The 26,764-nt window shown below is 41.1% G+C and overlaps 1 protein-coding gene across 1 annotated transcript; it reads left to right on the top strand.

Moving 5' to 3' along the window:
* On the top strand, positions 1 to 26,764 carry LOC113584991 (probable polypeptide N-acetylgalactosaminyltransferase 8). Its single transcript, XM_035532353.1, has 15 exons — positions 1 to 153; positions 458 to 670; positions 718 to 1,173; positions 3,331 to 3,405; positions 3,938 to 4,040; positions 17,100 to 17,376; positions 17,698 to 17,864; positions 21,196 to 21,382; positions 22,723 to 22,920; positions 24,171 to 24,285; positions 24,451 to 24,636; positions 25,548 to 25,685; positions 26,178 to 26,270; positions 26,379 to 26,546; positions 26,645 to 26,764. Exons 1-15 carry the CDS (start codon positions 1 to 3, stop codon positions 26,762 to 26,764), a joined length of 2,649 nt encoding a protein of 882 aa, XP_035388246.1.

Raw genomic sequence — 26,764 nt, 5'->3', positions numbered from 1 at the left:
ATGACTGGCCTAAAGCTGGGCGAGGCACCGCTGTGTGCTGGGAAGAGGAAAAGGAGAATAGTGTGGGCGATGGGAGAAGCACCCGACTTGGGCCGGAATGAGAAATTGGAACTGAGAGGAAAGCACAGGCTGCCCTCAGAATATATCCTGCATGTAGTGTGATGTGCAGGAGAGGGGAGGAGGTGGGTATGGGGGGGTGGCTGATTCATCCACTTCTGTAGGCTTCTTATTTTGGTGGAGAGACAGCGAGCACCGGTAGGTGGGGGGAGTGGATGTGGTGTCAAAGAACGCCGCTGACAACGGCCGTGACGTTGGCCGTGACGCGAGCAGGAGTCTCCGCTGCTCAACAAAGAAGGCCACAGGGAAGGGGCTGAGAGCTGAGATGGAGAGGAGGCCGACTTCCGTCAGGTGAAGGGTGAAGTACCGAACATCCTGCAAAACTCTGCATCAATGCCAGTTCTCACAGCTGGAGCTTCCACCCAACATCCACTCCTACACACAGACGCCCGTCATCCTCTCCTACACACAGACGCCCGTCATCCTCTCCTACACACAGACGCCCGTCATCCACTCCTACACACAGACGCCCGTCATCCACTCCTACACACAGACGCCCGTCATCCACTCCTACACACAGACGCCCGTCATCCTCTCCTACACACAGACGCCCGTCATCCTCTCCTACACAAGACGCCCGTCATCCTCTCCTACACACAGACGCCCGTCATCCTCTCCTACACACAGACGCCCGTCATCCACTCCTACACACAGACGCCCGTCATCCTCTCCTGCACACAGACGCCCGTCATCCACTCCTGCACACAGACGCCCGTCATCCACTCCTGCACACAGACGCCCGTCATCCACTCCTGCACACAGACGCCCGTCATCCACTCCTGCACACAGACGCCCGTCATCCACTCCTGCACACAGACGCCCGTCATCCACTCCTGCACACAGACGCCCGTCATCCACTCCTGCACACAGACGCCCGCCATCCTCTCCTACACACAGACGCCCGTCATCCTCTCCTACACACAGACGCCCGCCATCCTCTCCTACACACAGACGCCCGCCATCCACTCCTACACACAGACGCCCGTCATCCACTCCTACACACAGACGGGTGTGTTTTCAACCCCAGATATCGATCCTTTTGACTCCTCCTTAAAGGTAAGGAACAGGCCATCTCTGTTCGACACAAGTGCAGCTCAAACCTGTCAGGTCAGCTGCTTTGGGCACTCACCTTGCACTTCCATGTGCATGCATCTGTCATTACCTGTCAGAGACACAAATATCCTCTCTCTCTCTCTCTCTCTCTCTCTCTCTCTCTCTCTCTCTCTCTCTCTCTCTCTCTCTCTCTCTCTCTCTCTCTCTCTCTCTCTCTCTCTCTCTCTCTCTCTCTCTCTCTCTCTCTAACACTCTCTCTCTCTCCCCCTCTCTCTCCCTCTCTCTCTCTCTCTCTCTCTCTCTCTCTCTAACACTCTCTCTCTCTCCCCCTCTCTCTCCCTCTCTCTCTCTCTCTCTCTCTCTCTCTCTCTCTCTCTCTCTCTCTCTCTCTAACACTCTCTCTCTCTCCCCCTCTCTCTCCCTCTCTCTCTCTCTCTCTCTCTCTCTCTCTCTCTCTCTCTCTCTCTCTCTCTCTCTCTCTCTCTCTCTCTCTCTCTCTCTCTCTCTCTAACACTCTCTCTCTCTCCCCCTCTCTCTCCCTCTCTCTCTCTCTCTCTCTCTCTCTCTCTCTAACACTCTCTCTCTCTCCCCCTCTCTCTCCCTCTCTCTCTCTCTCTCTCTCTCTCTCTCTCTCTCTCTCTCTCTCTCTAACACTCTCTCTCTCTCCCCCTCTCTCTCCCTCTCTCTCTCTCTCTCTCTCTCTCTCTCTCTCTCTCTCTCTCTCTCTCTCTCTCTCTCTCTCTCTCTCTCTCTCTCTCTCTCTCTCTCTCTCATGCATTTCCAAGCCCTGCTGACAGGTTTACCTGTGGCATGTAATCATTGGCGTGGTTCACATGGCCTGTGGGAGGAGCTGAGGACGGCAGCCAACCTGCCCCCCATTGATGAACACTGGGAGGGATTCTCAGCACTTATATAAGACATTAGTCATCATGGCATGATTCATTTTTATACATTTTTCTCTTCCCTCTCTTTCTCTCACTCCCTGTCTCTCTGTGCTTTCACTCCCCCGTCCTAAGTCTTCAACCGGTTCTTCGGTTGCTGGAGACGCAGGAGGTTTTGACCTCTTTTTTTTTTTTTTTCAGCGTGGGTGCAGGATGCTATTCTGGGTCAAAGAAGAGCAGATTTGGGAAAACGTCCAATCCCCGCTCAGGAGACAGCACCAAATCCATAGGAACAAAGGAGAGTGAGGGGAAGTGGTTGGGATCGCTCTCAGGACAATAAGGACAGCTTTTTCTCAGTGAAACATTCAGAGTGAACTTTGGTGAAACAGCAAGAGGTCCATATGGATCACTGTCAATAGAGCAAAGCAGCTTTGGTACTAAATGAGCTCAGCACTGCACTTCTGAGCTTCTGTACATGTCACCCAGAGCACCTCTGATACGGCATCATCGTTATCTGTCCGATTCCTTTCATGTTTGGTTGGGTCCTCTACTCAGCGACCAACATGTTGCCAACTATAATGCATACAAGCTTTCATGCCCGTGTAAAACACGAGCCATCAAACAATATGTTTGTTCCGTATGCTCCTTGTTCTCTTCAGACATCTTCTAGAAGAAAGATACGAAAAAAACTGGGAATATGCATTGAATTCCCTGATATCTTGCACCTTCAACAAAGTGGCACAGATCTAGATGCTCTGTGAACGTGCCAGGCTTTTGGATGAGCCGATCGGCATGTCTGTGTCTCGATGCATCTCGAGCTCTGCTTGTGTCTCCCTGCACCTCAGGCTTCCTACCACGGATCCGCTGACGTCATCCAGCCAGTGTGACAGCCCAAACCTCACCGAGCACAGTGGTACTGCTCTGCTTTGGCTGAGAGCTTGTCTGAACGAAAAACCCGCCTTAGCCAGCACTGTAGGGCGTTTAGCTCTCTCTGCTTCCCCACAATTCCCTCCACCTTTGCTAATATCAGCACGTTTGATTTTGTCTGTAAGTCTGCATGTTGTTTTTGGTGATCTGTACTGAAAGTATGTCATATTTAAATTTATGTGATTCTGTGTCTGTCTGATGGTGAGAACGCATGTTTTTGCGGTGTGTGTTTGTAGTACGTGTGTGTTAAATGTGTCTATTGTGTTATGCGCATCTCCTTTGTGTGTGTTGCACTGCAGCACTGGTCTAGCCTGCAGAATCCAGCCTGTGTACCGTGCTGCATTTACCACAGCAGAGCAATGATGTCATCACCCTCCTCATCCTCAGCACTGATGAAGGTGGTAGAGTGGGCCAGGCTGGAGGATGGGTAAGCCCCTCCCCCCACCCCGCCCCATCCGTGATCGTATGCTCTGCTAAAAGGAGATTTCACTGCACTCCATTGAAAGCTGGCTGAGCCAGTGAATGGGGGAAAATATGAATGAATAAGCAGACATTCTTTCTATATCTCTCTCTCTCTCTTACTAGTCCTCTCATGCTAGTCCCCCTCTTTCTCTCTTTGTCTTTCACTCTTCATTCTTCTCTCCTTTCCCATCAACTCAGTGTGTATTTCTGTGTGTATGTGTGAGTGTGTGTGAGAGAGAGAGAGAGAGAGAGAGAGAGAGAGAGAGAGAGAAAGAAAAAGGGAAAGAAATGTGGGGGTTGTTGCCATGCAGATTATGGGCTGTAATCCTTAGGCAGGGAGAATGTAAATGACAAAGACCTGCTTTTGCTTCCGTTTCCAACAGCAGACAGGATGTTTCAGGCTTGCTTTTGTCATGGCAACAACAGCCACTAACACACCCCAGCATCCTTCCTTCTCACTTCTGCTCCACATTTCTCTCTGCTCATCCCCCGATCAGGGAGGGGAGCACCATGGCAGAGTGGAGGAAGTCAGCCTCTCTGTCTCATCATCCATTGAGAAAAAAGGCCAGCCAGAGGAGGAGGGATATGCTGCAGTGTGTGGTGAGAGAGAGAGAGAGAGAGAGAGAGAGAGAGAGAGAGAGAGAGAGAGAGAGATTCTGAGTGCATAATCACACACTGTGAACACACGAGGACACTCTGCAGTAGAGTGCAGTTAGTGCATTTTAATATCACGTTTTAGATGCTGCACTTTGTGTTGCCTAAGCGGCATTAGAATTGATAGCTGATAGAATGATGAACCAGATAGAGAGGGTGAAGGCATGAAACAGCTGAGAAAACAAAACGACAGCCCTGAAGTCAGAACAGTGACATCATCAGACTTCTGAACTGATTTTTCTGCCATTAAACTCCAGCTAAAAGCAGCTCTTTGAGCCTGAGAGGAAAACCTTTTTTGTTCTCGTGTGCACAGAAGTACAGGCATTATGCGCATGTCTAATGAATGAATAAAGACATTGCTCGCCTTGTTGATCCAACAGCTTGGCTGCTCTGTGTGTTGGGTGGAAATTCTCCCACTGCACGGCATACTGAGTTTCCTCTCACACACTAAGGCCCGGTCACAAATTTTTCTTTCAATTTATTTCTCATTTATTACATATGGGATGATAGATATGTTGAATTGTAACTGCTTTAAATGTGATTATAACTTCAGATCTTCATAAACAATCGGTCCAATTCTGTAATATTAAGGTAAATTGCAGACCGCTGGAAGGCAACAGTCTGAATGATGGGATCAAGCAATAAAGTCTCTGCTACCAAGTGTGATCAGTGGTTATCAAGTGCACGATAACATAAATAACAGCAACAGTGTTAGCTGTGTTAATCTTGCTTCTGGGGTGTCATATATAGGCACTGATGCTGACCATGGAAGAGAGTCAATCTGAAATCCCCTCGCACACGTAACCGTGCAGCTTAACAAATATGACACAAGTCCACTGTCTGGGGTTTAGGTTCAGCATCAGACTTGGTATGTTTGTGTGTGTCTGCAACTAATGTAGCGAATGTAAAGAAAGATTTTTAAAAATACAGCGACTACTTTTCTTTCTGTGTTTTTCTCTCTTGTCTCTTTTCTATTTCTTTCTGTCAGTCTGAAAAGTCAGAATGATGCAAACAAAACTTTCATAAAAACCTCAGGCAGGTATTACATCATCATCATCTTAATATATTATTCCATGTTATTACTATGGACCTGGTGACACTATAAACCTCACCCCTAGTGTCTATTTACAAGCCTTTCACGCCTGTCACTCTGCCCTGTGTTCACAGTAAGTTAATTGACCTAATTTGTTTGAACAGACAGCAAGACCATCAAACTGTGATTTCATTATCAGAATGAATACAAAACTAAAGACCATACAGATAGTATTTTTACAATAATTACATTCATTACTAAACCCTGTACACACTTGGCATTTTTACTGTGGAATACTATAAAAAAAATGCCTTTCAAACATCATGTATTGGTCTAAATTTCACCTAAACATACGAACATTCAATCCTCCTCAGTGTGCTTTCTGAGAATGATTCATATGTGCTGATCTGAGATGAATGGCAGGCCATACTGGACTGTGGCTGAATGGCTAACATGCTGTAGGAGGCGAGTTCACCGGATTTTTCGTCAGCCGCCCACTGAAATTCACACAGGTTTTGTTTCTTCAAATCAAGATGAGTGTCTGTTAGAGTGACACCATGCGCAATTCCCCCCCCCCCGAAAAAAAAGCATTCATGATACCTTCATACAGTGTCAGTCCATAGTTGCTCTTTGGCACATTTGTAAAATATCAAACATTAAACACAGTATTCCAGGAATAGTTCCCTTTATTTTGAGCCACCTTGTAATTATCCATGGGTTGATAGCCTTTGTAAGGCACGGAGTGCATGTCTGGGCCCAGAACTAATGTTCCGTTTCCACGTTGGAACGAACCCCTATAACTCGAGCAGTGTGATGCTGCCATCTGCTGGTTAGTGTGAGATAAAGACTCAGCGTTTCATGTCTCTGCTCAGGCTGGCATTGTATTGCATCTAAACGCATTATATAGATTGCCACCATAGTATTATAGTTACACATATGATCACTTTTTGAATGACAAGTAAAGAAATGTAAGGGATACTGATGATTGGGATGCTGAAACATTCCAGAAACATGCTTTAAGTCTCAAAGACTGAGTTCAGAGATCTGCTTTAGTTTCTGGTTTCTTTGCACCATCTTATCTTTGCACTCACTTTCTTTCATTTCCAAATGTAACACACCTTTTGCCTCAACAGAGCAGAGCCAATAGTACTTTAAGAACTTACGAAACAACAGGACCTTCGAGACTTTCCAATCTTTGAACCTCATTTGGACTGAGCATGCACACAAACTCCTGCATGCATAATTATGCTACATTTGAACTGCACCATCCTATCTGCATGCAAATACAATATATGCACTAACTCACATACAGATCCATTAACGTCATGTTCCTTAGCTAACAGCATAAAATGAGTTGTTTCACACACCCTGATGTATTCATTTCCCACTTATACATGATGTGTCTGATCTGTGGTAGACAGACATATGGCTCTTAAACTGATGTTTTGAATATGATATATTCATTATTTACAACTCTGCAATCCAAAAACATGAAAGTATTTCCATTAAATTATAAAAATATGAATTTTTTAGAAGCAATATTTACGTCATGTAGTAATGGTTCTCAGAAAAATTCTTATTTGACCAACAGCATGTTAGCTAAATAAAAACATTTATGCAATTATGCAAGGCAATCAGAACAGAGGGTGTGCATGTGTTGTCACAGTTGGTGGAAGTCAATGCCATTGTCTTCTGATTTACCATCGTCACGCTACCTTTATAAATATCCCGCATGCCATATACTTCCTCTATATCTGCAAAAACACAGTATAGCTCCTTCTGCCCTTCAAAATTTTCAGAGAAGACATTGTAAACACTGCTCTTACTTGGCATGAAACCACACTGCTGCTCATTAATGCTCACCTCTTGTCCTAATCTTGCTTCCACCACCCTTTCGCTTTCATTCAGTGACTGGTTAACATTATGCATCTGTAGTTAGTCACCCTTATCACCCTTATTCTTAAAAATGAGCACCAGTGCACTTCTTCTCCACTCCTTTGGCATCCTCTCACTGTGTGCAACAATCTACTTAACACCTCCATGCCTCCACACGTATGTCATCTGGACCAACTGCATTTCAACTCTTCTTCCTCTTCATATCTGCCCTGACTTCATCTTTGTTAATCCCCTGCACATCCAGATTTGTGACCCTGGAATCCTCTGACCTTCTCGCCCGCTTTCATTTTCCTCATTCATCAGTCCCTTAAAGTCCCTCAAGGTGCTCCTTCCACCTTCTAGCACATTCTCCTCACTACTCGTATTCCTTCCCTGTCCTTCAGCATGCTATCCTGTTGCACACCCATCCCAGCTTTGTCCCTCTGTCTAGGCAGTAGGTACAAGTCCGTTTGTCCTTCCTTAGTATCCAACCATTCTCACAACTCTCCATACACCTTCTTCTTTGCCTTCACCACCTCTCCCTGTACTCCTGTCTACTGTCCTCATTTCTCTGGCTATCCCATTTCTTCTTTGCCAACCTCTTCCTCTGTATACTTTCCTGTACTTCCTCATTCAAGGAAGTCACTTCATCGTTCTCTGTCCATGTGACATGCCAAGTTCCTTCCTAGCTGTCTCATCACTTCTGCAGTGGTTCCTTGGTCATCGGGAAACACTTCTATGTTTCTCAGTGCCTGAATTTCTCACAACAGCCTTTCTCCCATGTGCATATTCTTCCATTCTTCCATTTCTATTTTTTTTTTTTTTTTTTGCAAAAATTCCACCACCATCTCTCGATGTCTGATGCTGTAGTATGCTCTGGTCTCATCCCAATATGGCGCAGTGATATAACGTACAGCCGGTTGTCTTCACTGAACTGCTGGATGTCCAAGTGGTGCTCACAAAGCAATGTGGGATTTATAGATATTTGGAACACATTTGAAGGCAAGCCTGGCCTTTTAGGGTGGGATGGTATCCATCCTACTAGGGAGGATGCTGCTCTCCTTTCCTGTAACATAAGCCATAGTCTTACGACAGACCTAGTTAATCTATGACAATCCAGAGCAGAGGCCAGGCAGCAGACAAAGAGGCTGACCCAACCGTCTGCTGGTCGCTACATGACGTCACCCGAAGTTCATCATATTGACACTGTCTGTTCCCCGAGCTAAGCAGAAATACAGAAAACACAGGAAAACATGTCTTGATAACATACTTATTAAAGTATCTGATTCAAAGAACACTGCCTGCACCTTTTATCTAAAGCAGGGTTTACCAATTGCTAGATCCCTAACATCTAAAGCGCTCATGATAAATGAAATCCTAACAGATCATAGATTTAATGTCCTTTGCCTAACAGAAACCTGGATAAAGCCTTATGAATACATAGCTTTAAATGAAGCGTGTCCTTCTGGCAACAGCTATGTACAACGCCCTTGTCAAACTGGCCATGGAGGTGGCATTGCAGTTATTTATACTGGCACATTAGGCATAACCCAGAAAATAGGTTATGATTTTGAGTCCATTGAAATTCTTTTTACTAGCATAAATGATGTAGCCAGTGATAAGAAGCCCACCCACCCTCTTCCACTAATTGGCATCTACAGGCCACCAAGACCCTACTCAGAAGTTATTAAGGAATTTGCCGATTTCCTTTCTAATCCAGTCACTCTATTAGAAAGAGCCGTTATTGTTGGTGATTTCAATATTCACTTTGATAGTGCCCAAGACCCTCTGAGATTGGCCTTTACTTCTATATTATAATCAATTGGTTTCACCCAATGTATAAGAGCACCCACACACTCTGGTGGACATTTGACTTAGTACTGACATATGGTGTAGACATAGAGAACATAGTTACACTACCCCAGTCGAAGGTCATCTCAGACCATTCCCTCATTCCATTTGAACTACATATGAGCCACAATATAGTAACCTCACCTCGCTATCATACCAGACGCACGATCACATCAGCCATTGCACCTAGATTTATTGTAACTAGGATACCCTCAAACCCCACGATGCTTGATCAAATAACTTAATGCTTAGAATCAGTATTCCACTGCACACTCAATAAAGTTGCTCCACTTAAGAATAAAAAAATTATGGACAAAAAATTTGTACTTTGATATAATAACCACATTCACAATTTAAAACAAAACACTCAAAAAATAGAACGGAAATGGCACCATACTAAACTTGTAAGCTTCCAGCTTGCATGGAAGGAGAGCCATCTCAAGTATAGAAAAGCACTTATCTTTCTATCCTAATAGAAAATAACAAAAATAATCCTAGATTTCTTTTTTATTACAATTTACATCTAACTAGGAATAAAACTGACACCAATGCTCAGATTACAACATCACACAGTAGTAATGAGTTCGTGAATTTCTTTAATGAGAAAATTAAGCACATTAGAGATAACATTAAGTTTATTAACATGACATCGGACAGCTACTTACAGATCAGAACAACTAAAAACAACTCTAGAATCCTTTACACCGATTCAAGAGCTAAAACGTACATCTCTGATCTCGCGCTCAAAATCCTCCACTAGATTCACTGCCCACACACTTTCTTAAGGAAATCCTACCTGAAATAATTGAACCTTTACTAAATGTAATAAACTCCTCCTTGAACCTGGGCTATATTCCTAAATCATTCAAATTAGCAGTAATCAGACCACATCAAAAAATCTAACCTCGACCCATGTCAGCTGTCAAACTACAGGCTGATCTCAAGCCTTCCATTTATTTCCAAGATCCTAGAAAAAGCTGTAGCTCAGCAGCTAAGCTCATATCTGAATCAGAACCAGATACATGAAGTCTTTCAGTCAAGGTTTAGGTCTAATCACATTACCAAAACAGCACTAATTAAAGTAGTTAATGACCTGTTGTTGTTATGACTGGGGATATGTCGCTTTGCTTATATTGCTTGATCTGAGTGCAGCATTTAGATCACAACATTTTTCTAGATAGACTCGACAATACTGTTGGGATTAGCCCTTTACAGGTTTAAATCTTATCTAGCTTCTTCAATACCAGTTTGTTAACATAAATGGAGATTCCTCAGCATACAACAAGGTTAGCTATGGTGTCCCTTTGCTTTTTCTTTGTATATGCTACCTCTAGGTGACATTATACACAAACACTGCACTAGTCTCCACTGCTACACTGATGATTCTCAGCTATATGTCTCAGCCAAACCAGAGGACATATATCATCTTAGTACTATGCATAAAGGACAGCAGACACTGGATGTTGAGGAACTTTCTATCACTTAATCCTGACAAAACAGAATTGCTTCTATGAGGCCCAGAGACAGCTAGGTCCTCACTCTCTAATTACTCAATGAACCTCAATGGTCTCCCAATCCCATCTTCTCTAACAGTTAATGATCTTGGAGGTATTATGAATCCCATTCTCTCGTTTGAAGCTCATGTGAATAATATTTCTAGGACTGCCTTTCTCCACCTCAGGAACATTTCAAAGATTAAGAACATGCTCTCCTCACATGATGCAGAAAAGCTAGTCCATGCAGTTATTACTTCAACATTGGACCACTGTAATGCCTTACTATCTGGCTGTACCATTAAGTGCCTAAACAAGCTTCAGCTAGTTCAAAATGCAGCAGCCAGAGTTCTTATTAGAACTAGAAAATTTGATCACATCACTCTTATCTTACCTACTTTACATTGGCTCCCAGTAAAATTTCATTTTGATTATTGATTGATTATAAAATACTTCTAATAACCTACAAAGCACTGAATGGTCTTGCCCCACAGTACCTTAGAGAACTCATAGTGCATTACAATCCACCACGTCTGCTTAGATCAAAAGGTGCAGGCTCTTTACTAGTACCAAAATAAGAAAATCTAGCACAGGGGGCAGAGCCTTTTCCTATAAAGCTCCCACACTATGGAATAACCTTCCTAAATGTTCCAGACTCAGACACAGTCTCAATATTTAAGTCTAGTCTGAAAACCTATCTGTACAGTCAGACATTTTATTAATTACTTCCCATCTTGTGTAAAGGTGTAGATCTAGGGGTCCATGGGCATTGAGAGTTATGGTAAACTGGGATGTTATGATGCTGTCACTTCACCTCTCTTTTGTCACTTGAGTGTGTTGACTGAGAGCAGTGGATTGATGATGTTCCAGGGTGCCCTCATGCCTGTGTTTCCTTCTGGCTCTTTCCTTTTAGCTGTGCTGCCATATTTAGATCTGCCGGAGTTCATAACTGCACATGATAATTCCCTAATTTACACACCCTTGTACCTGGACATGCCTAATAATATAGTCTCTCTTTCTGCCCAGGTACACCTACCCATGATGTCATGATATTACCGAGCCTCAACCCGTCTCAGCTGCCATGACCACTACAGGCATTTAAGCCTCTATATGATCCCTCTATGACTGAACAGAGACAAGGCATCAAAGAGATTGCCTAATAGCTCAAAATTCATTGAAAAACTGTTTGTCAAGAATGGATGAACTCTATCTTCTCTTCACTATCATCGTGAAGCCCTGCATGCATCTGTACAGAAAAAGTACAAGGCCTGATTCATACCTACTGTAGATGCAGATATACCACGATGTGCACTGTAACTCCAGGCCATCTACAGTGCTCCATGTTCACTCCTCTTGTGCTAAGAGACCGTGCACTTTAATGCCAGAGCTGGGATGACGCTGCAGGACAAATCTTAAAGTTGCTCTTATTCAGTGAGCTGATTCAATGCAAACTCTGGAAACAATCAAATCCTGGAAGCTCTGAGGCTGAACCTGGATTCAGTGGCTAGTACATACTGATTAAATTCTCAGTCATCATTAGCAAAATGCACATGTTTCGGTACATGTTATACTGTTGTTGTCATCATAAAACTATTCCTATCAACAACAGGTCATTGTTGAGTCGTGACCGCAGTGCTGAAGTCCAGGCCACACCTTCAAACTCTCAGAACTCTAGGATAAGGTCCTATAAGTGTTCTCTGTTCTCTCTCTCTTTCATCTCACACACACACACACACACACACACATACATATATATATATATATATATATTAGTCTGGCACTGTGAAAAGAAATGAGGGGTGTAGAATAAGTAGGAGGCCCCAGTGAAATACCACTATTCTTATCGTTTCCTCACTAACCCGGTGAGGTGGGGAGACAAGCCACCGGCGGGCTCTCGTTCTGGCTTTAAGCATTCTGGGCCCTCTTCCGAGGAGTGTGACCCACTCCGGACAGTGGCAGGTGGGGAGTTTGACTGGGTGGTACACCTGTCAAAGCATAATGAAGGTGTCCTAAGGCAAGCTCGGGGAGGACAGAAACATAAATATAAGTATAAAGCAATACACACATTACACTGACTTAGCAACAAGTCAAATGTTACATACATATGTAAATATTTAATTAATTGAGAAATTACAACAATAATCACTAGACACCCAGCCATATAACTATTTTATTTAGGAGAGGCTATGCATAAGAAAAACATTTCTTTTTCACCCAAAGCAATCATTACTGTATTACTGTAAATCAATAAATAATACATTTTATAGCATTATGGCAGAGTGGTTTATATGCCACTACCTTAATTATTAGCTTTGCTGTTCAAGAAAGTGTATTTGGTTTGTTCTGTGAAAAAGGGCTAATATTTGTTTTTAAAACAGCTTTTATTTTTTTGGCCGCCTTGAGCAAACGGGCAGGCATTAGATGCTTCAGATAAACAAAATTGTAGGACATGTGAACACCCTTTTGGTAAATCATTATGTTTTGTTAGGTATGCGATTTGTATCGGAAGATAAAAGATGCGGTTAATGAAATTTACGTGGATTAGAGTTATTGCTTTTGCGGCCGTGGGTCTTGCATTTCTAAGTTACCTGACAATCCGAATAAATAATGAAACGGACAACAACAGACAAATTGAGGAAAGATTTGACAAAATGGAGCAAATTATTGGAAACCTCTGTGAGTAGCCTCTGAGTTCATATAGACTATACGGGAGCTGTTTCTTGATTTGTTAGTTTTAAATATATGCTTAAATAATGCTTGTAGTATAAGGCATAATTAGTTAATAATTATTTAAGAATTATTTGGATCGAAAATGCAGCCAGTGGTGGCCAAATTTGGGCAAAGCTTTGTATAGAAATAGTGGAATGGTCCGGTTTCTTTAGGTTAGACATTTGTTTAAAGTGTTACATCTGATGTGAGATTTAGACAAGAGAACAAACAACAGTTGGCAGCTCACATGCGATTCAGTCCCTAAGAAAGACCGTATAACAGTTCATATGTTCGTAATGTATAACTTGCAGATAAAAAGGATTTTGCTATTCGTGGTGGTGGTGGTGTGTTGGTGGTAGGTTTTGTTTTGTTTCACCAGTTTTCGATTAAGTTTGACTGATGGCTCTGTTTAAACAAGCGTTACTGCCTAGCATATGACATAAAAAGTAGATCCAGAATTGCATCCGAATTGATCAACTTTCTTGTTTTAACTTCTTCACATAATATTTGAGATTATCATATTAGTCAATACAAAGGCAACCGCACAGCCACAATTTATTTATTTAAAAATCAGTTTTGGTTGTAGTTAATACAGGCTGGCAATAAATCAGTGCTGAATATGATGACAGACAGACAGGCGCGAAGCTATGTCAGAAGAAAGTCTAAAACGAGTAGTGCTGTTACTGCTACTACTATATATAAGAAGAAGATTCCATATGAGTAACTGCAGTGTACTTTAGTAGGAGCTGTAGAAATATTAAAAATTTTAGTAAAGTGCAACAACTTGAAGAACCTCTGTTTGAAACAGTAAATTGTACTTTACTATATATATATATCAAATATACAATTCAAAATTGTAGTAAAGTATATCTATATTCAAAATTGTAGTAAAGTACACAGTTTCCAGCAAAACAGAAGTTTTCAGACAGTGGTTCTTCAACTCTGTATACTTTGCACTTTGTGTACTTTGTACATATACTTTGTACATATATGAGCACTGAAACAGGTACTGGGAGCCAAGTTAAGGGCACAATCATTTGTGTGTGTGTGTGTGTATATATATATATATATATATATATATTATATATACATACATATATATACACATATACATATATACATATACATATACACACACTTTTTTTTGGATAAAAGTGTCAGCTAAATGCTATACATGTTTTTTCTGGAAATCCGTTACTTTAGGTTTGTCTAGGAAACACACCCATGACCCCATTATGTCCTGGAAAAAAAAAACTTAAATGGTCCCCCCATTGTCTCATTCACTTTCTTACTCTTATTGTAAAATGAGAGGGTGCTCAACATCCCTTTATAGTAATAACTCCAATACCTTCAAACAGCCAAACACCTCAATTCCTGCCAAGCCAGGTGGTCTGCATTTAATTCAGGTTCTCCATTTTACCATCACCTATCGACCTGGATTTTAGAACACCAAAGCAGATGTCTTGTCAAGGCAGTTTGACTCAGATGCCATGCTCACCAGCCAGAAGCCCTTCCTGCCTCCTTTCTGCTTCCTGGGAGCCATTCCATATGGACCTGGACAAGCCATCCTGCAGGCAAACTTGTACCAAAGCTGTCCGGATCATTGATTGCATGTGCCACCTTAGTGCCTCTCATCACATGGGCCCATGCATCACTAGGAACAGGCCGCCCAAAGTCAACATGAACAGAACTGTTGCTTACTGCCAGATACTGCCTGCTACGCAGAAAGACAACATTAACCATGTAGCCTCCTGTACCTTCTGTGCTAGAAGCAAGTGCCCTTGCAGACAAACTGGTGTATCTGCCTATAGCTAAAGGCCATGATCTCACATAGCGATTGACTTCGTCACTTGTCACTTTGTTTCCATTGTCATTTGGTCCAAAATGGTCCATTTCATCCCTCGTCCAGCTCTCCTTACAGCTCTACAAATGGCCAACCTCTTCTTCCAACATGTCTCTTGTCCGTTTGGACTGCTGTAGGACACAGTGTCAGATTGAGGGGTATAATTTGAACCATGAGTCAGGCAAGAGCTCTTGAACATACTTAACATCTGTGTGAGCCTTACTGCTAGTTACCACCCGCAAGCTAATGGTGAAGTGGAGCAGGTGAACCAGGAACTAGGAAAGTTCTTCCAACTATACTGTCATGAGCATCCTAAGACATGGTGCAATTTCCTGACTTTAGTAGAATATGTCCAGAACTCCTTATGTCACGCCTCCCACAGGGATTGAGTGTGTCCTAAGGTTTCAGTCACCACTATACTCCTGGAACTCACCGATGTCATGGTTTCCAGCAAGGGAAAAGCTGATTGGTGAAGTGGACTGACACACGATCTCACACAATCCAAGTATGGGAGGACCAGTCCAGGAGTGAAGATCTACCCCAGGTACGTTGGCCTCCACGCCATCCAAAAACAAAACAACAAAGTCACCTACAGGATCAACTTACCTGTAGGTAGTGAAGCATCCTTCCTATTTTATGTGTCCTCCCTTAAGCCATTCATATCAGGCCCCCTCAATGAAGTCAACCCTGCAGCTGTTCCCCCACCTCTGTGGAACACTGATATTGGACACATCTACACAGTCAATGCCTTACCCAAAATTGCCATGGATGGTGTCAGTACCTAGTGGAGTGGGAGGGGTACAGACAGGAAGAACAACTGGCTAGTCAGATCCTCAACCCCAAACTCTTCAGTGCTTTCCACCATGCACATCTATCCAGACTTGCTCCTTGCCACCCTGGCTGCTCCCGCACCTGGGCTTAGGTGGGCCCTATACTTGTCACCCCTACATACCCTGATTTTGAAAAATCCATGGATCCATCCCTGAACATATCAGTGTGGTTGTCCCTGATCCATGGATCCATCCCTGAACATATCAGTATGGTTTAACAATGCAGGCTGGCAAGCACACATGCACACCTCATTTGCCTTTTTGCCTATGAACGTTCATGGAGATGAGAATATTTGAGGCATTTCTGGTGGTGCACACTATATAACTTAATGATAGTCTTGATACTAGGGTTATAGACTGCTTAACTGCATTTTCTCCAAATATCCCACCTGAGGGTTCAGGACTTGTGCCCCCACATGGACCCAAGCCTGTTTGGTTATTCTTCCTCATTTACATACAATTGATTGACTGCAGAATCTTCTGTGTGTATACATGTGTATAACAATTTTTTTTCTTTGCTGTGAGTTTAATGGTTGTGTAACTTACATTAATATTCAATTTATTTTGTGTGATTATGCATACATCACATTTTCTGTTAAAATGGTTTCAAAAACTGGATCAGCTAGCCAATCATTTGGTATAATAATGTTGCTTTTAGAAGCTTTAGATGTTTTTCCTGGTATGGCCTAACTGAAAACATATTATAAATTTAGCATCGTAAAATCAATGGCTCAGTTTTCGACTTGGTCCAAGCACAGAGTTAATGAAGAAAGCATTTTCAGAAAACTCACCTCTGGTGGGTTCCAAGAACTAGAGGTATCAGATTGAAGGGAAAAAAAACAAAAAAAACAAACGTGTTTAACTAAGAATATTAACAAAGCTTGCAGTCACAACTGGTGAGGGAGCGCGAGCTGAGGGTAAAGTAAAGGAGCGTTAATTCACCATGATTCAGATAAAGCAACGCAACAGGCTGTGATGCCTAACAAAAAGAGAACAGACACGATTAGGACATAGGCTTGGACCTTTTAGGAAGGGTAGTAAGTAGCTTGGTAGGCCGACAATAGGCAGCGCCCATGTAAGTAACCTTTGGGCTTAAATAAGGACGGGGAAAATAAGGAACAGGTGAGTAGAATTAATAGGCTGGTGATTGAGACCGGGCAGGTGCTGCGAGTGGGTATGCGCTGGAGTGGGCATGTCCCTCCTGCTGGATGGCCGACCTACCGTGATAGCTATTTGTAGCCCAGATGTAATGCCATTTTTAAAAAATTCATTCTGAATATTAATTACCCCTATATCTTTTTTGGTAAATAGTGTATGTGATGACATAAATAACATCTTTCTATTGATCTATTTAATGATGTTCATTTGAAGATGACTTGATGAGGACCTTCAAACAAAAGCAAAGTCAAATCCAAATGGTTAATGAGGAAATAATGCATGATAAAGGAGCAGGAAAGAAACCTTTGGAAGATCTTAAAGAGCCTGCACTGCTATTCCCAGAGTCTGATCTATTCAAAAACTGGGGAAAAAATCTGACACATGATGAACAGCGGGATGCACAAGCAGCCTTTGAACAATACGGATATAATGTCTACCTTAGTGACAGACTACCAATTGACCGATTGCTACCAGACACCCGTGATCAAAGGTAAATGATAAATTGTGGACTTCTGAATGAGAAAGAGGTAGACTAAAGCAGGTATTGAATGGAAGGATATAGTCAAATGAATGCTTTTATGATTTTTTTCAGGTAAGACAAGTTGATTTGTGTAGCAGTCTTCAGTGGTAGTACAAAGCGCTTTACACAGATAGTAACAGCAGGGGTATGTCCTACGTCATAAAATCTCATTTTACCAGGTTAGTGAAGCAAATGATGACAAAACAAACCAGGTGGTGGGGATATAGTCTAGATCCTTCAAACTGAAAATATTTTTCATCTAATTATGTTTCTGTAAACACCGTTAACCAGGTGTGCTACTAAGGTGTATCCAGAGACGCTTCCCACTCTCAGTGTGGTTCTGATCTACCTGGACGAGGCACTATCTATTATAAAGAGAGCCGTATGCAGCATTATTGATAGAACACCTGCTCACCTGCTCAAGGAGATCATTCTGGTGGACGACCACAGTACTAATGGTTCGTTAAAGGTTTGGTTGGTTTTGGTTCGTTTTGAGGTATTTTCTAATTATATTAATCATGATGGGGTCGATTATGTGACCTGAAATGATGCTGGCCCTCATAACGATAAACAGTGAGCTGTTGTTGGAGGGGGGCTGTTGTGGGCAGTTCTTTTCATTGATGGTGGTTATTTATCAGCCATTGCTTTTACAAAGTTATTAAAGCTGCTCACTGATTGCACTTGAATGAGTAAGAGCATGCATGTGTACAAGCATGTTCCCACTCACTGAATGTGGAATGGTTTCCGCATGGTTTAACATCACACAATTTGTTACAGTTTTCCTTCAAAAAGTTAAAATACTGATGAATATTACAACATTAAAGTTAACTCTAAACTTTTTTTGAGGTTTATATTAATGCTGCTGAATAAACATTTAGTCTATAGTTCATCAATATAGTCATCCTAGTTTACATTCTTGTGATTTAACACTGTAGTAACCCTTATCAGGAAGGGTAAAGACTGCTATTCTGTAGCAGTGTATAGTTCACTATCTGGCTCTAAAATCAAAGTCAAACAGCTTAGTTAGCCAACGCACACTAAACATTCTTGCACTCATTAGAAGATAAATGTGAATCTTAGTGTCATAACTGTAGCAATATATGTTAATTGACATTTAATATCTGGGACACAATGATGTTAATTATCATTGAAGACTAATTACTGTAAAGACTAATTCTGTAATAAAGACTGAAGGTTAATCAAGATTGTCTCAGTCCCACTTGAAAGCATAGTCTAGACATGGCCTAATACCTTTGATTAGAATATAATTCTTCTGATAAATTCAATTAATGAATGAGAATTTTATTGATTAATCAATAGCAAGAGAAATTAAGCATTATAAGGCATTGTAAATGAAAGTTGAAGACATGGCTCAGGTATATTAACTAGCTAAAGTTATCAGCATAAAGAGGAAAAGTGAATGAAATCAATAAACCATAGCACTACCAACTCCAACAATGACTTAAACCAAACACTAACAAGCAAAAAAAAAGAAGGAAAAAATGTTTTGGAATGAAGAACACTCCACCAGGAATTCTTAAGAGGGGTGCTGGATCTATGCCTAAGACTTAAATTAGACAGGATAATTAATCCTATAGTGAGAATAATTAATGGCAAAACAGATAGCGACTGTCATCAAATCAGAACATATGAACCAAAGGCCTTACTTTAGCTGTTGAGTGTTCAAGTTCACATGACCATCCGCTTGTGCTTCAAATGACATTACACTGTGTGATTCCAGGTATGAAAAACTGTGCATAATTCCAAGATGTTTGATATCACCACCACCGATATTCGGAACTGCCCATAGATACTCACATGTCAACGAGCCAGTTCCACTCAAAACTGACAAAGCTAAAAGATCCAGGCAAAATATACCAAGGAATATGTAGATACATGTTGTGGATCAGAACTTGGAAACTGATCACATGCATCTGGGTAGTCTGGACATTTACCAAATGAAGGTAGACAGAAAACAGCCAATATGGCTCACCCGTGAAGTAAATTGGAAAACAATGGAACTAGATACTGGTACTGCTGTATTTGAACAATATTTCAAATACTCTGCACTGAGGCCAACTGATATCCAGTTAAAGACCTAAACTGGAGAAAAGATCAAGCATTTCCAATACAGAATAGGTACATTCAAAAACATCAAGGGGCAAGATTATTCTGAATAAAAATGCTACACCAAAACTTCACAAGAATAGACATGTGCCTTATGCGATCAGAGAAAAAGTAGCAAGTGAGTTGGATTGTATGGAAGGAATTTTATCAAAAGTGGACTGAGCAACGCCAATACGACCTGTCCAGTGCTCCTGGCCCATACACAGAGAAGGGAGAAATTGGGCTATAACCACATTAGCCAGAGACCTAACTGACTCCATCTGACTGTGGAGTCCTTCGGTTCTCTGCGGTCCCAGCATGGTATCCCTAAGCCACCCCCCAAGAAATTTCCTCCAACAATGTGGCTACAGATACTGGTTGAGGTCCTTTCCCAGCTTTCCCAGCTTGGGATGTACCTAAGCACTTCACTGTAGGAAGTCCGTGTTCCATCAAAGGAGCTGGCGTCCTGTGGTGGTCGGTCATTCAGTAACGGCCCAAGTGCCAGACGTACAGACTCCATCAATGGTAATTTATTAAACAAACAATAAATACACTCAGCACTCACATACAACACAAATACAGAGACCATAAGCACAGATACAAACATAGGCAATGATTAACTACTAGGCACATGCCTACATTTAAATACAGACAACATAACAAGACTAAACCAGGTGCAGGTGTGTGCTAAACCTGGGTGTGGTTACAAACGAGACAACCAATCAACTCCGTCTACATGTGGCGGGCCGTACCACGTGACAGTGAGAGGGGAGCGTTCTGTGACGAAGGACATGTCTCAGCTGAGGTCCTTTTTAGGATTTATAAAGTATCACAGATTTCTTCCAAATCATGCCACAATCCTTCACGCAATGAACAGTTTGCTTCAAGTGGGCAGGGTATAAGAAGAGGACTCAACAATGTGGTGAAGCCTTTAAAAAAACAAAGAGGCTGGTGACCTCAGACACTGTGCTGACACATTAGGACCCACAGCTACCACAGAAACTTGGATGGGATGCTTCACCATATAGAATTGGTGCAGTTATGTCATGGGTGATGGAAGTGAACGCCCAGTCACTTTCACATTCCGATCACTTACAACAGTGGAGAAAAGTTATACATAGATAGAATGCGAGACACTGAGTCTTTGGCGAGTTAAACAGTTCAATCAGAACTTGTTCAGTCAAGAGTTTACCTTTGTCACAGATGACCAACCTCTTGTGTCCATTTTTAGCCCACGGAAAGGCGCACCACTTACTGCTGCAGCACAATGCAGTGGTGGGCATTATTTCTAGGAGGGCACAGATTCAAATTAAATTCAAAAGAACACATCATCGTGCAAACGTAGATGGAGTATCATGTCTACCCTTGCGAAATGACATGACATGTTGTTCCAGAGCTGCAGTTTCCAACTCTTGACTTAATGACCTCTGGGGTTAACAGTCATAGTGTGACAGCAGGAGTGATTGAGATGCAAGTGAGGTTGCTGAGAATCTATATTCTCCATATTAAAGATACAACATGCACAGCAGTGAGCTAACTCAAAATAAAAAAAAGGATTGCTGTATGTATTATATTGTAGTTTTTGCATAAGTCTTCTGTCTCCCTAATCCTGTATTGTAATGAATGCTTTTTCAATGGATATTCTTTGCATCCTGTGACTAATATAATTGTATTTTGACACAGAGAAGCTGAAGGAAGGCATAGATGCCTATATTGAGAGCATGCAGCAGCAGAAGCCTCACCTGAAAATGCTCATAGTGAAGCACCATCAGCAGCTGGGTCTGGCCCAGGCTCGGCTCTCCGGCTGGAGAGCCGCTACTGCTGAAGTGGTGGCCATTCTGGATGCCCACATTGAGGTTAATGTGATGTGGTGAGCACAGAAGGAAAGCAACACAGCTGTGGTTGCTAATGGGCTATGACCCAAATGACTCGAATGCTAGGAAATGTTTTAGACTCTCCTTTTAGCACCACTGATAATATTATGAAATAATGCTAAATTATTAAGTGTAAGTGACAAACCATATGCATGGTTATCGATGTGGCAAAGGACATTCCAAATCAAGATAATATACTCATATAGCATATGTATTAATACTTTGATACAAAAATTGGGTTCATTAACGGTCTTTACATCAAGATTCAGACTAATACTGGGAATGTAGTGTGTGGGATAGTGCAGGTGGAATGATACACATTGAGGTAGGATCAGCAGCTTAATAAATATAATAAACACTGTAAAGTACATTTACTTTAAAGTGACCATGAAATACTAGATATAGCTAGCTAGCATAATTTACAAGATGGATTCCCACTCTTAAAATCCTTATAGGTTTAACATTGTCAGTGAAACTGGACTAAAATAATGATAAATTCGATTTTTTTAAAAACAAGTGAGCCGTCGTCTTATCCCAGCGTAGTGTGACGTCACGATGTTGGTTGACTTGGAAAACCAACATTAGCAACCAGACAGCGACTGTGGATATGAACGTCAATTTAAGTTATTGACTAGACTGTTTCATTCATACTGACATATAAACCTTACACCGTCCCCCTTTCTGTGGCTAACGTTTGCTAGTGTTGTGCTTTTTATTAGGTGAAACTTGTGTTTTGAGTATATGGGTACAAGCGAGAAAGCCCCATTACCATATAAAGCTTACAATAACCTAATACATAGAACAATAAATGGAACCCCAGTAAAAATACAGTACGCGTTGTCGAAACTGCAAAAGCCAACAACAGTGAGAGTTTAACTTGTTTTAAATGTTCTAAAAATATAGCTCATGTGATATTTAGTGAATATACGTAACAAACTTATTCTGATTGACTTGAAAATGGGCTTCATGAGTCCCTGGAAACGGCCCAATTAGCCTAAGTAGAGTGGTGGAGTCTCTGGATATAGCACTAACCATAAGATTCTAAGTTATGGTTTCATGATATATATATATATATATATATATATATATATATATATATATTAGTGTGTGTGTGTGTGTGTGTGTGTGTGTGTGTGTGTGTGTGTTTTAGAGTTACCCTGCACAGTTTATATGAGCTAATATATTTTCTGACTGCTATTGGTGCAACATACTGATCATATGTTTAATGGTGCTAATAGCAATTGTTAGAAGTTGTCTTTATATAGTATTTCTATTTCTTTATGCTTACAGTTTAGTCACTTGTACAGATCTGTACTCGATGCTTTTATGTTTACAGGGCAGAGCCTCTATTGGCTCGGATCAAGCAAGACAGGACAGTCGTGGTCTCTCCTGTGTTTGACAGAGTCAATTATTATGACCTTAATGTTGTTCAGTACAACCCTGCTGCGCATGCCTTTGATTGGGCCATGTGGTGTATGTATGAGTCCTTCCAACCTGGGTGGTACAGCCTCCATGATGGATCCCTTCCTGGGAAGTGAGTAGGTTGGCTGAGTGAATGCCTCACTGATTGATTGATTCATTTGGTACTTTGCTTTCATTTTATCATCACCTTTAGTGCTGAGTAAGAATACTATACTGACTTCAGTGGACTTCAGTGGAGCCTTACATTTTGACATCTCCATAGTTTATCTTCTGGTATTTCTGTCATGTAAAGTTAAATAGAATTATTTACTTACAGGGCAGTCTGTAAATAATCAGACAATGTCACAATGTTTGGCTCTGCAACTCAGCACCCAAGATTTGAAATAAAACATTGACTGTAAATCCTAAAAGCAGAATGTGAACTTTAAAGTATTTATATTTAGGTTGGGTACATTTGTAGAGAGATTTCAGCCCTTTTTATACATATAACTTCAGTTTCAATGGATCATAAGTATCATGGCAAATTAAAGTAATCCTAAATAAGTATTGCAATTAGTAATTGATTTCAAATAGTTTGCAACCAGTGACTGCCTGAAGCCCAGTCCACAGAGCTGTGAGTTGTTTGGTTGGATCTGAGTAAGCAGGATGCTTCAGTGTACTTCAGACTCCATCTTGGTGCTACAACTGCAGGTCACATCATCAGTACAGAAAAGCAACATGTCCAAGCCATCGTGTTTCACAGAAGAGCAGCTCTGCTTTGTTCAGGAGTGGCTTCTTTCTCTCCACGTTTCCTCAATTCCATCACCCTGCTAAAGTTTCATCTCATGTATCCAAGACTGCAGGATTCTACAATGACTTTTACTTTTTTGTTTGCTTCTTTAAATGCAGTGTATTTTTATTTTTTTTTTACCTCTACTGAAAATCATAACCTGGCCTTTTTGTTGTAAGCCCTTTCCGGTGATGTGCATCTTGATGGGATATTTGTATTTATTTCTTAATAGGGGGCTTTGATGCAGCTGCCTACATTATAGCTGCCTTTTTTTCAACTGGATTTTTTCCTTTTTTAGATTTAAAATATTCTTTAGTCATCCAAAACTGTGATCTTCCATGGTTTCTATGGCTATGCTCACAGTTGTGTTCTTGATTCTTAACATGTAAATGAATACTGCATCATTTTGTCCTACATAATGTTGTGACTTATATGATGTTTTTATTCTCATTTTTCATCCTTTGATAACCTGCTTTACTGGCAAGCACACTTTTATCCACTTACATACACAGTGCATTTTGTATGGAACTTTTGGGGGTGGACATAGATAATGCAAGTGTGTGAAACTGCTTTTCTGAACTCCTCTGCACAAGGTCTCCTGCTGTTATGGGGATTCTGGTTGCAGACAGAGTTTTTCTGGGTGAGATCGGCGGCCTAGATGGAGGAATGAAGGTGTATGGTGGTGAAAATATAGAGCTCGGTATCCGGGTAAGAGTTACAAAAAGCATTTCACTGCCAGTTATACCGCGTATGACTATGTACGTGACAAACTTTGAACTACAGTACATTGGCATTGCTGGGTTCCTTTATGTCCACACTACCCTTATCTGATTTTAGCCTGTAAAACACTCATTGATCTCAGTTCTCCTTCAGGTGTGGACTTGTGGAGGCAGCATTGAGATTGTCCCATGTTCCAAGATTGCACACATAGAGCGCTCTCACAAGCCCTATGCACGAGACCTGAGCAAATTCATGATGAGGAACGCACTGAGAGTGGCTGAGATCTGGATGGATGAATACAAGTATCATGTAAACATAGCCTGGGGCCTCCCTCCCAAAGTGAGTCTGTACAGTGGGTATAAATTAGGATTGCCCAATATATTGTTTGTTAATCATTAGTTATTTCATTACTGGCCTCAGCAATACTAATATCATAGAGGGCTGGATATACGAAACAGGCCCTCATACAGATCAGAATTTTTCTTATTCTGTGCTGCAGGCATCCTGTCAATCACAGATATCAAGATCATCCAATATGCATAACTGTTTTTGTGAAAACAATGCAGGCTATTCTTCAACCATGTTATAAAGGGTTTACCAGTATGTTTTCATGCAGTGTAAGGGATATTGCAATTGTAATATGTTGTAATCCCTTCACAGTATACTATGTTGTCCATAATGGGCAGTATTACTATACTATACTATACTATATATATTTATACATAATGCATCAATAAGAAGCACAATGGAATCCCACTTTTGTCATTTCAATCACAAGTAAAGCTGAACATCTTTACTTATGATGGTTAAGACTATGACAGTGGGATTCCAATGTGCTTCTTATTGATACATAAAGTAAAAACATAGTATATGTATATTAATATGTTCATTTCTGGAACGTTCCAGTGTATTATTTAGAAGGAGTCGTATGAACTTATGTTAACCAGGTGCATCATATTTGTTTCTGTATATACTTAAATCATTTCCCTTAAAATGTTACACATGTTGATCAAATTATATGTAGCACATCTCACTGTGTTGCTGATGTTGTGTCAATGTTTTGGCAGTGTTTTTTAAATGTCAGATATTATATTAACTAATACAAATAATTATGATAATGTCAGGGTGTGTCTGAGCAATCTTCAATACAAATGACATTCTCTAGAAGTCTTTTATTTTAAAGAGTGAGAAATTCAACCCACCTGTGATTGAGTGAAGGTTTTGCCTGAAAATGGCATCATTCTGTACAGGATCATGGAATTGATATTGGGGACATATCAGAAAGAAAGAGTCTTCGGGAAAAACTCAATTGTAAGCCCTTCAGCTGGTATGTGGAGAATGTATATCCTGCACTAGCCACATGGAAAGATGTGGTTGCCTACGGCGGAGTAAGTCCCCTTCTGTCAGGAACATGTGACAGAACTAAATGTATGCAATTTTTTGAATGACAAATTTCTTTAACAAACCAAACATGCCTCCTGCCTGGGACCCATCTGCCCTTGGTTTTCAGGTGGCAGAATTGTCTGGACATACTAGACTGCAAAACTGGAATCAGCCCACCTGAATTTGGGCAAGGGGGACATCTTTAAAAAAAAATCCAGATAATGAAAAAATGATTTGTTAATCAGTGTCTTCTTGACCTTTGTACTGTTTATAGATGTGTCCCACATCAGTGGCTGAATTGCACATGAACACTAACTATACACAGTTAATTTGATCCAGAGCAGTTATTTTCTCCAAACTTTGCATGTACAGAGATTCAACAGAAAAGCAGCTTAATTAAATGTTCATTAAAGACTATAGTACAATAATTACAAAAAAAAAAAAGGTTTGATCAAATGTATTGATAATAATTGATTTTTATTTTTTGTTCTCCCAAGATAATAAATTTAGATGCACAGAAGTGTATGGATCAGGGTCCTACACCAGGTCACATTCCCATAGCCTATAACTGCCACTATTATCATCCTCAGGTAAACTACATCTGCCTACTGCACTAGTTCCTCACCCATTATATTGCATATGTCATAATCTTAACACCACTGACGGAAAATAAGTTACCTTCCCATTTGTTTTTACAGCATACATATTATAGACAGAATGGTGAGTTTTATGTTGGTGGGATAAAGTCCCACAAATACAATGACAACAGGTGTCTGGCAGATCCTGGAACAGGCAACCTCCCTGCTCTGTATCCATGCAAAGAAGCCATCAAGAAGAGTATGGGCATTCACTGGAATTTCACACAGGTGATGTAAAAAACTAATCAGGTCTTCCATAGCACATAATTTATTCAGTTACATTAAAAACATGTTTTTATGTTCACTGTTACTTTGGTTGCTTACAGGGTGGTGAACTACGCACCCAGAAGACAAAGAGATGTGTTGAAATAAAAGATAATCAACTTGTTATACAGGACTGTACTGGTCAAAGATGGAGGATGCTATACGTAGTCAGAAATTTCTGA

Source organism: Electrophorus electricus, chromosome 12 (genome assembly GCF_013358815.1).
Source record: "Electrophorus electricus isolate fEleEle1 chromosome 12, fEleEle1.pri, whole genome shotgun sequence".
Taxonomy (NCBI): Eukaryota; Metazoa; Chordata; class Actinopteri; order Gymnotiformes; family Gymnotidae; genus Electrophorus; species Electrophorus electricus.
Note: the sequence above shows the minus strand (reverse complement) of the source record. Positions and strands in the feature narration are given on the sequence as shown.